The 16,552-nt window shown below is 39.8% G+C and overlaps 1 protein-coding gene across 3 annotated transcripts; it reads right to left on the reverse strand.

The window, feature by feature from the left end:
- Positions 1-390: 390 nt before the first annotated feature.
- cacnb3b (calcium channel, voltage-dependent, beta 3b) lies at positions 391-13,006 on the reverse strand. 3 transcript variants are annotated; one of them, XM_068332021.1, is made up of 14 exons: positions 12,913-13,006; positions 10,521-10,640; positions 10,165-10,287; positions 9,733-9,854; positions 9,452-9,501; positions 9,130-9,149; positions 8,844-8,924; positions 4,983-5,041; positions 4,666-4,766; positions 4,364-4,515; positions 3,674-3,769; positions 3,418-3,588; positions 3,286-3,333; positions 391-3,192 (listed from the first exon to the last, which is right to left on the reverse strand). In XM_068332021.1, the coding sequence occupies exons 1-13, from the start codon at positions 12,955-12,957 to the stop codon at positions 3,304-3,306; spliced, it is 1,170 nt and encodes a 389-aa protein (XP_068188122.1). In that variant the 5' UTR covers positions 12,958-13,006; the 3' UTR covers positions 391-3,192; positions 3,286-3,303. The 3 variants fall into 3 exon arrangements, with proteins under 3 accessions (XP_068188122.1, XP_068188111.1, XP_068188102.1); XM_068332010.1 differs by lacking the exon at positions 12,913-13,006 and having other exon boundaries at positions 391-3,187; positions 10,521-11,554; XM_068332001.1 differs by lacking the exon at positions 12,913-13,006 and having other exon boundaries at positions 10,521-11,554.
- Positions 13,007-16,552: the final 3,546 nt, after the last annotated feature.

The raw sequence follows: 16,552 nt of genomic DNA on the forward strand, positions 1-16,552 counted from the left end.
GTTACATATAGTGCTGATGTTGCCTTAATACATTGTCCCGTTGAACCTTTTTGCTTCTTATTGAATTTGTCCAATCTTCATGGGTATGATTTTGACTTGTTTCTGTTAAACTGAAACAGATTGTATTCATAGAAATACATTCGATTCAGTTTTGCTGCAGCTGCGGGGTGGGGTCTCATCTCTGATGGCTCTTGTTTGTATTTCGACCAAACTTACCATCTAATTGACAATTTTGAAAATAGGATATGTTTGTATATTTTTGTTCTTCAATGGGAAAAGACTGACACCATCTGAAGCTACAGATGCAACACTTCCTCCCTCTGGTGGTTGTGGAATGTATCACTGATGAGAAACACAAACGCCACACAGATATGTTACTTAAATGTTGTGTTTTATTCACCCCCGCATTCAGATGTAATTTTCGACCAAAGGTGCACCCTGTATACATCATCACCAGAGATTTCTGGTTTCTCTCACTGACTTGTCAGAAACCACGTGAAATACGGTGACAGCGTTAGACCAGATAACTTGTTTCATATTGGAGATTGGTACAGCAAAACGTTCAGTGCATTTATTGCATCATAAAGCGACATGTAAATAATAATAGTGCAATTACATCCCATCATAAATGAGGAGATGCCTTGATAGTCTCAGCCAGTGTCTCCTGCTAGACTTATTGCATACAGATTTTAGGCAAGTGTAATGCAATAGGAACTGATGACTGTAGAAAATTGTGCTTTGGACATCCAAAGAATAACTCACTTCTTGTAAAAAAGAAAATTCCTGCAATAGAAATGAAACAAACAGAAGTCTAAATGTGTGTATATAGCTGCTGCAAGTGCTCAAGGTATTCCATCAAGTTGAAGTTGATGAAACAGTCAAACAACCAGTGGAAGCTAACATTAAAGTGCTCCTAAAACATGGAAACATATTGGAACACATGCTTTTCTGAGGCATTTCGTAGACAACTGTATACTGTGACTAAACCCTTTCTACCTTCTGTTAGGGTGTGTTTGTTGCTGTGCAGTTTGCTAAGTATAATATTAATATCTGCATAATGAATGTAAAGTATGTACAGTGAAGCTCTGATCATGTCTATATGTGACTGATTATACAGATCATGTTGATTTACTCTGAAGAGTGAATGGCTCATGTGAGGATGGTCCCAAAAAGCCCTTCTGATGAAACAGGAATATAATGTATCATGCACATACTGTATATTAGATTATTTACATCTGGAGTTTGTGAAATTTTATGACTTTATATAAGAGCTGATGGATTAATGTGAGGATTTCAATGCAAAGTACATGATGCATTCATGTTTGTTAGTAAGAGGCAAATAGATGAGTAAATAAACACAAAAGGTAAATTTAATTAAAGCTTTTGGTCATTGTGGCATTAAACTAGTCTTATAACTGATGTTTTGCATATTCTTTTATATATGTATATTATATTCAATGCATGTGTTACAGAATGTTTGTAACGGACAGAAGAATAAGACGAGTGTCTGCAGGTACAACATAAATGCCGCCAGAGGTCACCCTTCTTACATGTAGGAACACATGCTGCAATTCATTCTGAAGTTACCCTCAACTACCATTTGCTACTGAATTGTAGTTGCAAGTGTCAATTGAAATTATTCCACTGATATGTTTTTTAAAAATGCAGATACGTTCTTGTCTTCATGGTGTGAATGATCACACCATATCTTCACATTTACTTAAAGCTAAACCAAAAAAAAATTTTTTTTATTTCTCCATTTTAAATTTGCAATCTGTATAAAATGTAGCAAAATATGAGAATGAGACAATTTAACTTATTCAAAATATAATATGCAGCTTCTGGTCAATAGTGAATAGTAGTCCATTATTCCGGTCTCAAGCTTTCAGTGTTACTTTAATCAGAGACTCTTTATTTGTCACCATGTTGTATTTTGATCTCTGTGCAGATCAAATAATTATAGAATGAAAAATGTAAACTGTTGTGGATTTAAAAATACTAATTTACAACGACTCACAACTAGAATATTAGTGGAATTGTTATATATGACTAATTAAAACTACATTTGTCAAATGTGGGTTGATGATTTTCCTTTAATTTTTATGACGCCAAGACCTATTTTAAACACCAACTTCTTTAGCTGTAATTGCTTTTGTTGTGGGATGTGTCACCAACAATCTGCAAACAAACTACAGTTCTTGTGATCAGTTCTTCTTTAGCTGATAGACCATCATTTACACATTCATATCTGTGACTAAAGATGTACTGTATATAGACTATTGACCTGCAAACATATGCTTGTCATATATGGGTTTTACAGTGTTGTTGTGCAGATCAATATCAGGTATCTATACTGAGGGCCAAGGTATGATTTACAGATAAGTTAGATAGGCACTATAAAAAAATTAACTGAAAATTCTAACTTTCAAAACATTTAATGGATAGAGCAAATAATGAAGAAATATTTGTGCCTTTTCGGTGTCATTTAGTGAAACTGGAATGAAAGCAGAGAGCTTGTAGTGATGGAAGACATATAGAATTAGTTTTCTCTCATTCTCCGCACTCTTTGGCCGAATACTGAAGTAGGTAAATCATGGAGGAAACCATGGGAACCATGGGATTTGAAGCTATTCAAGTTTGGATTTTGTGCTATACTGACGCCATCAATATGTTTCAGTACTGTACAATTTGCTTCTGGGACAGTCAATTCTGGGTTTCTGTTCACACAAGGGCTGGCCATGCTTTGCCATGTGACCCCCAGTGTGAAATCAGGGAGTTGGGAACAAGGTCAGGGTGGAAGGGATGGTGAGACGAGGGTAATGTGCAGTGACTGCAATGCTATACTGGTTTCAGTTACCAGTAAGCATGCAGCTGTAGAAAGTGGCCCTGAGTTGTCGCGTGCCAGTGGGAATAGGGAGCTCTTGCCGAGGGGCAGCAGTGATGTGGAGCCATACTTATCCTCCTCTACCTCCCTGTTTTTGATTCTCTACTTCTTCCAGCTTCCTTCTTTTTCTTTTTTAATGGCCTGTGCTTTTGTTCTTGTCTTTGCCTTAGATGTCACCAGAGAAAGTAGTGGCCAGCTTTGGAGACATGAGGGTTGCTGCTGCCCCCTGGAGGTGCCCCCGTCCCTGTGCTCTATGACCTCCAAGTCCGACTCCTATTGATGGCACAAGCTGCTCTTCCTTCACTGTGCTTAAAGAAAGAAAATCCCATCGGTACTGGAAATAGTAACCAACAGATAATAAAGCTTATCAAAGTAAGCAACAAAAGCTCATTTCTTCTCACCTTGGGACTGTTGCTGTTTCATTCTATCAACTCTTGAGTTTCAGAAAACTGCCAATGGACAAAGAAAATGTCAAAGTTAATGTCATATCTTATTTATTAATTAGTCAAGCACTAATTATAAACTGGTCTCACTTGTTGGCTGGAGTTAGCTGAGGGTGGGGTGATCACACTTTGGTCCGTTAAAGGGTTAACGGGGACAGAACAAGGGAGATGCGTAGCACGCCAGTAAATTTCCAGGTACTCTGCTAGATGCTCGCATGCATCCTCCAGCTGATTCTCATCCAGGATGACGTCAAACATTTCCTAATGGGTCACGGATATAAACATAAAAACCTTTTTCAAGTGTTCAAATCATTCTAATTATGAGATAAATTTATTAAGGACATACAGGTGGACACTGAGCCAGCTTGTCCCCCGCCATCATCTGGACATTGAGGTGTTTGCTTTGTGACTTCCCCCGTGATTTGATCAGCCTCTGGAGAACCTGTAAAACCAGAGAGAGGAAAAAATGTCAGAAAAAAGTTTAAAACAAAAACAGACAAAGCTGTAAAGTTAATCTAATCTAATTAATCTAATTTAATCTAATCTAATCTAATGAAATCTAATTTTATCTAATCTCTCACATAATTTCCTCCTAGTATATTATTCAAAAACTGACCATAGTCTTCTGTTTGAACCTCCAGTTCAAGAAGTTGTCTGTGTGTTAACCTGTACGTAAGCAATGCCATGTGTGAAAAAAAAAATTAATTGACAACAAATATACAAAAATTTTAACAATTGTGTCAAAAATTAGCCAAATAAAATTATGAATAAAATAAAAAACTAAAAATTACCTAAATAATTGTAATTGTCAAATGATTTTATCGATTTTTTTTTTATCCTGACATTGGAGAGCAATTTTGGAAAATTTATTTTAATCTGATAAACAACCAAAAGATTAATTTGATTTCTACAGGACCTAGTTAATTCATTTGATCTGAGTTGATCCCCATCGTCTCAGCTGTAATTTCAACGATAATACACGAGACAAAACATTAGTCTAGCCTAAATCCTGAAGGTTATATGAGTTGAGATCTACCTTAGGTGAGGACACTTTGACGTAGACGACGATGGGAGCCAGGGAAGTTTTGAGCAGTTGTGCCGGGTGGTTGATGGTGTCGGCGTCCAAGACGACCAGCTGGAGAGACTTGGCCAGTTCAAAGATTCTCTCGATTTCACTCTGAACCTCAGCTGTCACCAGATTGAAAATAGACGGTTGTTTCACACATTTTAACCGAGAAACTTCACTCAAATTGAGCATACACTTGAGGTATTTATTCTTAGCAGGGATGAATCTTTATTGATCTAAAAAAGATCAATGACAACGTTCTCTCCGCTCACCCAGACTGGAGCGTGTGTTGGATCTCTCCATTATGGCCTTTTTGTTCAGCACTGAGCGCTTCGCCAGTGACAGATCAGCAGTCACCCGTGTAATAGAGATCCTACGGAAGAAGCGTCTCATCACATCACATTCGCAACCATTCCATTGCAAAGGACGAGACAAACTTGTAGTCTGTTGCTGCTAAAAATAAATCATCATCATCAAGTGTCGTATTGACCATGAAACATGATAGGTAGAATCCCACCGACAGCCCCGTGGCTCAGTCGAAGCATTACTGTAGGCTGTAGGCTGGGCTGCAGCAGACAGTCGTACCCACCTGCCGTCAAATCTGTGCTTTAAGAAGTCAAATAAGGCTTTCTGCATCATATCTGTTACCTGAGAGAAAGAAAGGATGAAGGGAAGATAGGTGAGACATTAATGAATTTGTTCACTTATTTATGCACCTTTGGGTCAGCTAAATCTACATAAATACAACACATTAATTTTAGCCCTGTAAAATATTTCTATGAGCAACTATAAGAAACCTTTCATGTATTGTTTTCCATGTATGGTATTTGTTTACATGTCTTCACCTATGAAATCCTACTGTTTATCATTCCATCCTTGTTTATAGGACGGCTAAAAAAAGTACTTGTATTGCTGTGTGCTCATGGACATTGAGGAAACATTAATGTATTGTTCAGGTGCCTGAAGTGACATACTTCCTATGTGATGTGTTTCTCTGCCTATGTTTTTTTTTTTTGGTGGATTATTTTTAAAAAATGAAAAAAAAAATTCATATGGATTCTTCACATCTGAAAAATATTTCTTCTTTTCAAAGTAAAAAGTAAAAAAGATTTAGATGTGAAATCAGGTCCCCACTTTTGGCAGCCCTGGTTTTTGATAAATATATTAATAGACACTGGCCATACTGGTGTCTGGAAAGAAAGAATCACTCTTTTATTATTTTTTTATACCAAGCTAAGTTATGGTTTCCTGTACAGGGGGGCAAAGTTCTTCTCTTTAAATATTTGAAAACATATAGACTTTATTTTACAATAGACTGGATGAAGATGCGGTTTAAGGATTTATAAGTATAAAACATATATGTAACTGAGAAAAAATATTACTCTTTTTGCATGGGTAATATGAGGTTGAAGTGAAACTCTATTTTCAAAAGTTGGTGTCCCTTAAAAAATGGATATAGTGCACGGCATTCATGATCATCCAAAAAGTAACAGAAACATGGAGAAACAACAGTACTGCATGAGACGGGCAGAATGAGACAACTTTGTAGAACCATGGTGAGAAATCATTTTCAACATGCAGAGGAGAGTCAAAGAAGTGAGAAAAACAAAGAGAGAGGAAGGCAGTTTCGTGTTCACCACCAGAGCATCCCTGAAGCACATCACAGGAGCAGTGCATGAATATTTCACACACAAACTGAACAGGCCTGACATGCACGCAGTCACAGAAGAGAGAAGAGAGAGAAAAAGAGGAAATGTTGAAGCACAGACAATTCTTTTTAATTACTGGTTTTATATTTCTGCACATTGATCCAGACTCATTTGAAATGGAGATATTCCATAAAGAATGAAATATACATTTTTCATACATTTATTTTCATACATCTTCTTCTCCTTTTTCCCTTTCCCTTCAGGGGTTGCCACAGCGAATCAGTTGCCCCCATCTAACCCTGTCTTCTGCATTCTCTTCAGTAACACCAACTACCTTCATGCCCTCTTTCACTACATCCATAAACCTCCTCTCTGGACTTCCTCTATGCCTGCTGCCTGGCAGTTCAAAACTCAGCATCCTTCTACCAATATATTCACTATCTCTCCTCTGGACATGTCCAAACCATCTCAGTCTTCTCCAAAACCTCTAACATGTGCTGTCCCTCTGATGTACTCATTCCTGATCCTATCCTTCCTGGTCACTCCCAGAGAGAACCTCAGCATCTTCATCTCTGCTACCTCCAGCTCTGTCTCCTGTCTTCTCCTCAGTGACACTGTCTCTAGAACAACAACATCGCTGGTCTCACCACAGTTTTGTACACCTTTCCTTTCATTTTAGCTGAAACTCTTCTATCACACATCACACCTGACACTTTTTTTCCACCCGTTCCTTCCTGCCTGTACACGCTTCTTCACCTCTTTTCCACACTCTCCAATGCTCTGGACTGTTGACCCTAAGTACTTAAAATCCTCCACCTTCTTGATCTCTTCTCCCTGTAACCTCACTCTTCCACTTGGGTCCCTCTCATTCACACACATGTACTCTGTCTTACTGCGGCTAACCTTCATTCCTCTCCTTTCCAGGACAAACCTCCACCTCTCTAGCTTCTCCTCCACCTGTTCCCTGCTCTCACCACAGATCACAATGTCATCTGCAAACATCATAGTCCATGGAGATTCCTGTCTAACCTCGTCTGTCAGCCTGTCCATCACCATAGCGAACAAGAAGGGGTTCAGAGCTGATCCCTGATGCAGTCCCACCTCCACCTTGAACTCCTCTGTCACACCTACAGCACACCTCACCACTGTCTTACAGTCTTCATACATGTCCTGCACCGCTCTAACATACTTCTCTGCCACTCCAGACTTCCTCATACAATACCACAGTTCCTCCCTGGGCACCCTGTCATAAGCTTTCATACATCTCGTCCTATGAATTATTGTTAATTGTAGTGACATATCAGAGACAGATAATATATAAGGGTGCATAATCTATATTACCATATGAGTCAGTATGGATCTAAGATTCCTGTTGTGTGCACCATAATTCCATCAGGATATGACAGTGGTGTTTGGTATCAGTTTTAATGAGGTAATGGAGACAAGAGGGATTCTCTTTTAATGAAACCCAACAAATCCATACTGGAAAATCCGGTCTAAACTGGAATATACTGTACAAATGCAGAGAAAAAGAACCCCTCAGATATCATCATTGCAGTTATATTTATTTACTGGTTACCTTTCTAAAATCACCACAGCATTGAGCTGCATTTATTTTGCCTTACTAACAACAGAAAAGCTACATGCTATCAGCCCTTCTGGGCTCTGCTGTGGATGCTATCCTGCCTACAATGTTCTATTCTGTATCCTGCCTTCAATGTTCTATCCTGCATGCTAATGACAAAAGATTTAGTAGGAGTTACAGAAGACATGGAATACAATATTAGCATACATGAAATATTCATAATCGTGTTTTAATTAGTGAAGGCTATAATAACATGAAACTATAGATCTTTTTAGATAGCTTGAATGAAGGAGTCCTTTCTGTGTGCTACATTTGCTTGTTTGCACTGAACAAAACAACAACAATGTACAATAATGCCACTCCAGTAGGTGGCTTTTGACTTTATTTAGTGAGCCAGAGTTTTTTGGGAAAAAGAAGCTTTTAAAATCACATTAAATATATATTTTTGTTTGCGATGGTTTATCCTGTTCTTGGCTAGGGTTAAGGACCTCAAGCCATCTCCCCAATTTGGAGTGTTGTCTGAGTTTGCAGTTAACATGACCGACTGTTGTTAATGCCTCCTGGTTGTATAGTGTGCAAACAACATCAAACATCATCCTAACACCTCATGCTTTTATGTAAACATGTCAGGTGCTAGGACAGAAACAAAAGTACAATGACCCTGTATTCCTGTAACATATATACATAACAGAGAAGTAAATGGGACTTATGTTTTTGTTTATGGATCATATATATGGGGGAGGGGAAGCTGTCTTCCATGGAATCCACCGTGTTACATAACCTTATTCCTACAAGAGCTTCAGGGAGAACCTTTCATATTCCCACATTTTTAATAGCCCCCATAGCGGAGGATTAAGAGGAGTGTTCAGTTGGTTACAGTTCAACACCAGACCACTAGATGTCCCTGGACATAAATTTGGTAAGCAACTCGAAATACAGTACTAACAAGTTTGATAAAGGGGCCATTAATTTTGCCAATATTGGATACAGATCAAAGAATGGGAAAAGTCTGTTAAATGGTAACATGTTAACCTGAATGAGAAGAAAATGTAACATTTTCCTCAAATCCAATAGTTATAGCATCACCAAATTCAAGTGAACATGTCTGCACAAAAATATGTACTACTCCATCATGCAGATGTGTAAATCTTTCGCTACATGACAGAACCTTGGGAAGTTAAATGAAACTGAGATGCAATCTGGATGGTTTTCTTACCTCATAGCCTTTGAGCGAAGGACCCACCAACACCACTGGACGCATGGAAGGGACCACATCATACGGAGGGACATGCTCAGTCTGCACAGACCAACACACAGACAGGCATATCATTAACAACATAGTGAAATGAATTTATTATAATGCTAAACAATTCCCTAACTATAAGAAAATAGTAATAATATACTGAAATGTGGCGCGTGTAGCAGGATAGTCACAAGTGTTCTTAAATGTATTGAATAGAGTTAAAGTAAAACAAAGATGAAGACTTGCAATGCAAACATACCTGTTTCTGCTTCTGTTTGGCTTTCATTAAAAACAGAGTAAACATTAAGTAAGCTGCTAATAAGGCTCTGGTAATAAGTTATGAGTCAAGGAGATGCATGCATGCATGCCTTGCTTGATTTAAGACATATATTTATTTTGAGGTCATCCATTTCCCTCATTGCATGATCTTTACGCTTGGTTTAATCATGGAAGAATATTTCTAATCATGTATCACTTACTTTTTAAAATATTTTGTCGCAGAATAGTCTTCTATGCAGTTCTGTACTAGTAAGAACATGCTGTCTCAGTACAGACAGAGCAGCGACAATAGCACGACTTACCTGCAGATGGCGGGGTGGCCCTCCAGCCTCCGGATGAAGCGTTTCCTTTCCTGTGGAGCAACATAATGTGAGCTTCTTTATGCATGAATCCCCTCAGGAGGCAATTTAGAAAGAAGACCTCGCAAAAAAAAAAAAAAAAGATCCACACTTGAGCAAGAACTAATTCTAAAAAAGGTTTTCAAAGACTGTGTTAGGTAGGAAGCCGGTAAATTAGAACAAAGGAAAGAAACAAGTAGAAGGGTGGAAAGAGAGACATCTCTCAGAGGTACGTGGCCTCTGACCTTGCTGCTGCTTTCTGCTCTTGTTTGATTCTCATGGCCTCCAGTTTCACTGGGCTCGGAATGAAAGTGATGTCTGCTCCTTCCTTCACCAGCCGACCAATCCACCAATCATTGTTGTATTTCTGCAGGACAGTGACAGCACCTTCTATGACTCAGAAATGACACTGCAAGATGTGTCCTCACAGATAAGCTCTCATTGCAATATGACCATCGTAATGCATGTGGTTGCGTCAGGATGAAAACGCGGAAGGTATAGGGAATAGAAGTTTATTCAAATATGGAATTAAAAAGTTCTGACATTTTATTCCCTGGATAACTTATTATTTTCACACAAACTATGGTTTAAAAGGAACCAAGAGGGTAAATGAGTTTGTTGGTTACAGACAGCTAGTCACTGATGGCATCTTGATCTTAATGCTGAAGGCCTCGTACCTCTTTTATGTGGAGAAAGTCTTTGGTTTCAAAGTTAATGGCAGCACCTTGAACTGGACAGTCTTCATCAAGTGCTCCACAGTAACTCACATTGGTTTTCACTGCAAAAGCTACTGGTTTGGACTGTTGAAAGATTAAAAAATAAATAAATCAAATAAAATTATAAATACAAAAAGATAATGATGCACAACAAATGATCTTTTGCCTTTGTGCGTCAGCTTGAACCAGTTTTAGTTGATATAAAACGATAATTTGATGAATCAAATATTATCTCTGGGTGTTTAAATGACTCTGTTTCCATGCTGCTCCTCTGGAATTGAGAGTCTGACATTAACCTTTGACCCTTGGGCTCTCACCTTGGCTCTCTCTAGCTGTAGCTGAGCCTGGCGCTCGGCTTCACGCCGAGACGCCTCCTGGTCCTCCTCCAGGGACAGGTCGGAATCTGAGGGTCGACTAGTGTAGGAATCGGCTGAACCCTGAACGAAAAGAAGGGAGGAGTAACTAGCAGAAGACAGAAAAATTGAAGAGGATGATTCCATTGGCATCATAACTGATCCCTGATGCAGACTCAATGCATCCCTCCACGTCTCTGTGTCTTTTTCACACTATAACTTGTCCAACTTGTTGAAGTATAAAATGTTTGTAACAGCTTATGTTGGGGGAGTTTAACCTATCCCAGCAGGCACTGGGGGAGCAGTGATTAGCAGTCACCACTACAGTGCACCACTGTGCTGACACATCCAGAGACAAGCACTCAAACCTATTTTTAGCGTCACTAACTTGCATGATTTTGGACCACAGGAAGTAGCTTAGTGCCCAGAAGGTTCCCGCACAGACTCGGAGGAGGAGGTCCCAAATCTGGATTCAATTATGCGGAAAACATTTAGATGTCGATCACAAAAATAAGAGCATTAGACCTCTTTTTTTCACTGTGAAGGAAAATAAAGAGTCATTAGAGTCCAGGTACCGAACCTCACGTCACCAGATCCTTCATTTCATCACTTCATCAGCATCCTTCTCCTCCCCAGTGGCTACAGTCCCAGTTGGAAGACTCCTCACACACCAGACAGGAGCACCGACATTAAACAGCTAAATATAGCCCAATAACGATGGCATCCTTCTTTTGTCTTTTCACTGCACCTGTCACCTCTGCTCCTCTTTTCTTCCCTCCTTCCCACAACTTCCATGCACCCCCTCACCCCTAAAAGAAAACTGTTTCAGCTGAATCCGTCTCTGACAATGTGGATAACGTTTGAATAACAAAGCCTGCTTGAGTCTGAAAAATCTAACACCGGGGGAAAAGAAACATAATTAAAGCACCAAGAGCCACGATGATGAAGAAGGAGAACACATATTAACCCTTTCTTACACAATTTACCGACACACTGCCTTCACCTACACACTTTCATATCCTTGCAATTTTATATTTTCTCGAGTTGGTGAAGAAGTACAGTCCTAAATTTGCTTAAAGATGTTCTTTCTTCTTTTGTTATTGTTTTTGCTAAAGCATTAAACTGCTTTCTGTGATTCTTTATTGACTCTAAATAAGTTTCAAGGATACTAAATATATTATTAATATATTTTGTCCCCAGTTGGTTTGTTGTAATTGCCCCATGATTTGATATTATATTAAATTAAATTTTTTCAGATAACAAGAGGCTAGATGTTAAACTAACATTCATTATAGATTCTAAAAGAAATGCTTAAGATGATAATTTAGAAATACAAAATTTAAAGTTTAACAAGGACTTCCCAATCTTGTAAGTTAATTCTTTATTTGCTTTAAACAATGGCATGATTTTGATTCTCGTACTCTGTCCTCTTTAGTGTCACATTGATTTTCACTTGTTTCCATGTACATGCATCAGTTCAGTTTGGTGGTTATTAAACAAATGAAACAAACTAAGTTGATTTTAAAATCAGCTATAATTTATTAGCAAACTGAATAAACACAATGTGGCAGAAAGCAAGGTCGGGTGTTGCAAGCCTTCAACAGGACTCACATTTAACATGGAACTGATAGGAAAGGGAAGCTTCACCATAGGTTTGTGTGTTTTTGTCTTACTAGTAATAATGGCTTAAATGGACAAAACCACAGCTGTGTTACCAATTATTACAAATTCTATCAAGCGACTATAAGGCTTCAGTTGGAGTTAGTAAGTTCATCAGGGTAGCTCACAAAGCTGCTGTTCTTTACATGAAAAGTTCATCTTTTTGTGAAGTAATATGGTTTTAAAGGAAATATGTCTACAGTATACTCTTATTTATATAAGGATCATTCTCGTATTCGTCCTTTCATGGCAGATTGACATAACTATTACACATTCAAAATAAACGCTTGAAACTGACTAAGAAAAAACAAACAAAACTAAATGTGACATCTTATATTGTTTATATGTCAGAATTAATTAATAAAACCACAGGAGATAAACCAAAGTGACAGAGTCAAAATTCATTTAACAGATGGGTCCATAAGTTCGAAGCAGAGATGCAAATTAGCATGCTAAAACAGATGGACAGCCTGCACAGTGCAGCAAGTCCAAAATACACATGAGCAGGAAGGAGGGTTGAAGAAGAAGTGGGGAGATGCTGGCAAAGTGTGTGAACCAGAGCAGAGTTCTTCTGAGACTAAAAAGAGATGAGAGGGGAGAGGACGAACACAGACAGAAGATGTCTCAGACTCATGGAAGACGAGACTGGGTGTGCATGCAGAGCGATCAGCCCAAACAGGGAGCATCAACAGCGTACCTTGTTACAGATGAGTCCTGTAGCACTCGAGTCGGAGGCAGACATGGTTATGCTGCCGGCGCTCTCTTCTCCCCATTGCACAGAATGAAGCAGAACCTTCCTCCCCTCATCCCGTGATTACAGCAGGGAGAGAGAGGGAGGCACGCTCAGCCTAAGTGCTTCACAACTGACGTTGCTGCGTTGCCTCAGCAGTTATTTCCTATCCAGATTTGATGCCCTGACTGCAGCAGTGATGTGTTCACTCCCGCATGCTGTGACTGTACTGTAGGTCTGTACAGTGTGGAGATAGCCCATGTCAGAGAAGATCTCTCCTCTCCTCTCCTCTCCTCTCCTCCTCCTCTCCTCTCCTCTCCTCTCCTCCTCCTCTCCTCTCCTCTCCTCTCCTCCTCCTCTCCTCTCCTCTCCTCTCCTCTCCTCTCCTCTGTTCCACCCTTCCAAGATTTCACATATCTCTTTTTAAACCTTTTAAGTTTGCCTTATCTTGGATTTCTTCTTCAAACACCATAGAGACTTCCATAAAGCACAGTCATAAGTTTTCACTGGGCACGAATATGATTTCTATAAATAAGATAAAACAAACACTGAACAGTTATGTAAGCTCAGTGATGAAAAATAGTCCCGCAACTGTCATTCCTCTCCTAATCAACAGCTCGCTTTGCTTAACTGACTGTTTTAGAGGCAATAAAGACAAACTATGCACCAGCACAAAAAAACATGAAGTTGGGGACAGGAAAATAGAGCAAGACGTGGGGGACATAATTTAAGAAATGAAAAGACAAAGACAACCTCTGTGGCTATTTGTATGTCCGTCTTCCCCGCACCATCCTCCTGACAGGGAAGTGATGAATGAACCTACTGAACAGAAGTGCTGTGATGAGTCAGCGAGCAGCCATCTAGAGTCCATAAGATGTTTTAATAAGCGAACACAGAGGTCTCTACTGAAGGAGAAAGCCTTGTTGTTCTTGGCCTGCATGCCTACTGTCCATGCCGTGGGCACTGAGGCTTTGCAGACATTGTGTTGGCAGAATGTCTCCCTCTGACTCAACTTTGGCTGCTTAAGAATTAAGTGCACTTAACCAAGGCTTTCAGCAAAAATGTCTCTGGGCTATATTTCTTTGTGGCTTCACAGAGAGAGAGAGAAAAAGAGAGAGGGAGACAGAGAGAGAGACGGATGAATCTTAATCTCATTAACATTGTGCATAAAGCAGGCATTGAGTGAGAGTCTTTCTCACAGCAGGAGAGGAATTCATCGATAGAGGGATAGAGGAGTGAAACAACACAAGCAATAAAAAAAGAGCTAAAAACAGAAGGAGGGCAAAAAAGAGGAAATTGTACCTAAATAGCAAATTACATTGATAAAGCAAGACAGGGAGTACAGTATAAATGCTGACTGTTAACAGTTTTCCACTCAGATTGAGCAGAGGGAGATGAAATGATAAATGCAAGCTGAAAAGGAGGAAGGGTGAAGAATGGAGGGATAAGAAGAAAAAGGGATGGAGACACTCAGTATAAAAAAACACTGGAGGAGCGGAAGCAGTTCTTTATTTTTATTTCTTTTATGTTTCAGCAGTCTAAAGCCTCCTCTCCTCCCATCACAGACTGGGGCTTTTAGTGGAGCAGAATAGTGGAGGATTGTCAAAGTTCACTGAGTTTTGATGAATTCCCTCCACGAAGAGTGAAGCAGACTAGAGCCTGGCTCAGCTGTATTCACTGATGCCAGGTCTGCCATCTGACAATAAGACCTGCGCAGCAGTTATGACTGTCTTCTTTACAACAGGAGGATTTGACTCCATGTGACGTTCAAGCCTCCAAACATATGGTGCAACTGCACTTCACAACGCTCCTTCTTTTAGAACCTCTATTTGTTTTGAACAGGAGTCTACAGGATTACTGAGACACTTGATTATTTAACATGAATGTGGACGATAGGAAACACAGACGAAAGAATGTCTCGAAAATCACCGGATCTGTGAGTTGCATACTAATGTGGCTACGTCTTAAAACTAGTGCAGATAACAATGTCTGCTTTCAAATATGTTAATAGAGTATTTTCTAGAGGCAGGTCAGAGAAGACAGGGTCACAATTGTCCTCAACTATCCAGGAGATTTAAGTGCAGAAGCTTTGCAGCCACCTGTCTGTGTATCTCCAACCTTTTGACTTGAGAAAATGCACCTTAGAATCTGTGAGCAATGGGTGCTGAGGCAGCATTACACCCCGAGGTGGATAATCCAGAGCCAGAGAGAAGGTCTCCTGACAGTGCAACCATAGGGTAGAGTGGATCAATAAGAGCGCTGTCCAGATTGATACTGCATCCTGTCCTGAGCTGCTCCACCCTCCTCCTGCTCTAATGTTACCTAAGGCTGCTTTCCCTCTGCCTACATCAAGCCCTTTGTAGCCTATAATTAAGCACTTGCAAGTCATTTCAACAGACATTACACACTTTCTTAACAGAGACAAAAGTTGACGCGTTGTTTTAGACAGCTGAAAAAAAGGATGCTATGGATGTGACTGGGACAATGTAGTGATGTGAATCATCACAGATGGGTCAACAACTGTGACGCTGGCACACAGAGGAGGAAGAAGAGCAGGACAGAGAAAGCCTGGCCAGAAATGTATCTTTCATCCACACTGTCGACTTGGCCTCGCCGGCTACACTATGCATACTTAGGCTTTCACCCCCCCAGGGATCCCTCAGCCCGACTTCACCAAACTGCCTCAGAGTGCAGAGAAGCTGGAGCTAACCCACATAAAGCTATGAACCTACAGTGCAGCACAGAATTCCACACTGCTGCTGCATCGTTCATTAGTGTTTGTTAGAAACTGACCTGATTTAGAGTTTAGTTTGTGTTAGACCTAATTGGTGCATCTTGACTAGTAGGCTGAGCTATCTGAGGGAATGTCAGACTTATTAATATGTAATGGCGCCCCACATGTTCATATATTTCAGCTGTACATCTAAAATAACGTGGATCTTGAGATTACACATTTTCAATTTGTCAAAATAAGTCATTTTAGTGTGCAAATGCAGATGTGGCAGCCGAGAAAGCCAGATGAAGCAGGAGAGTTTAAAAAAAGTGTAGGTCTGATGTCTTAGAAAAAAAACGACAACAGCAAAATAGACATCAAAAAATGAGAGCACTTCCACACACTGTGTTTCTTGCTTCCTGTCTTTAATTAGAAAAATACAAGAAATTCAAGGTGGCATTTTCAAGAAAAACTCAAAGAGAAGCTGAACTGGAATCTTAGGCCCTCTCAACATTGCTGGTTCATCAAATTTAATCAAGGCATTGCACACTGATGCTCTAACACACACACACACACACACACACACACACACACACACACACACACACACACATGCACATCTACTGAAATACACAAAGCACTTCTCACGGGACAGGCTTTTAGTGCTCTGTCTCATGCAGTATTTAATTGACCCTACACAGGAAGCCTAGCGGTCCCAAATGCACTGCTTCCCCCCACCAACAGAGGAAAGCATGAATGCCTGCATGAATGCCCACAGCTTCCCACTAGTGCTCCTCCGTCACACAACAGCACTAAATGCCATTTTCTGCTTTAATGCAAGTCCACAGAAATGTCATATGTGAGGGTTTGTTCTGACATACATCCAATATGGTC

This window comes from Antennarius striatus, chromosome 2 (genome assembly GCF_040054535.1).
Source record: "Antennarius striatus isolate MH-2024 chromosome 2, ASM4005453v1, whole genome shotgun sequence".
Lineage (NCBI taxonomy): Eukaryota > Metazoa > Chordata > Actinopteri > Lophiiformes > Antennariidae > Antennarius > Antennarius striatus.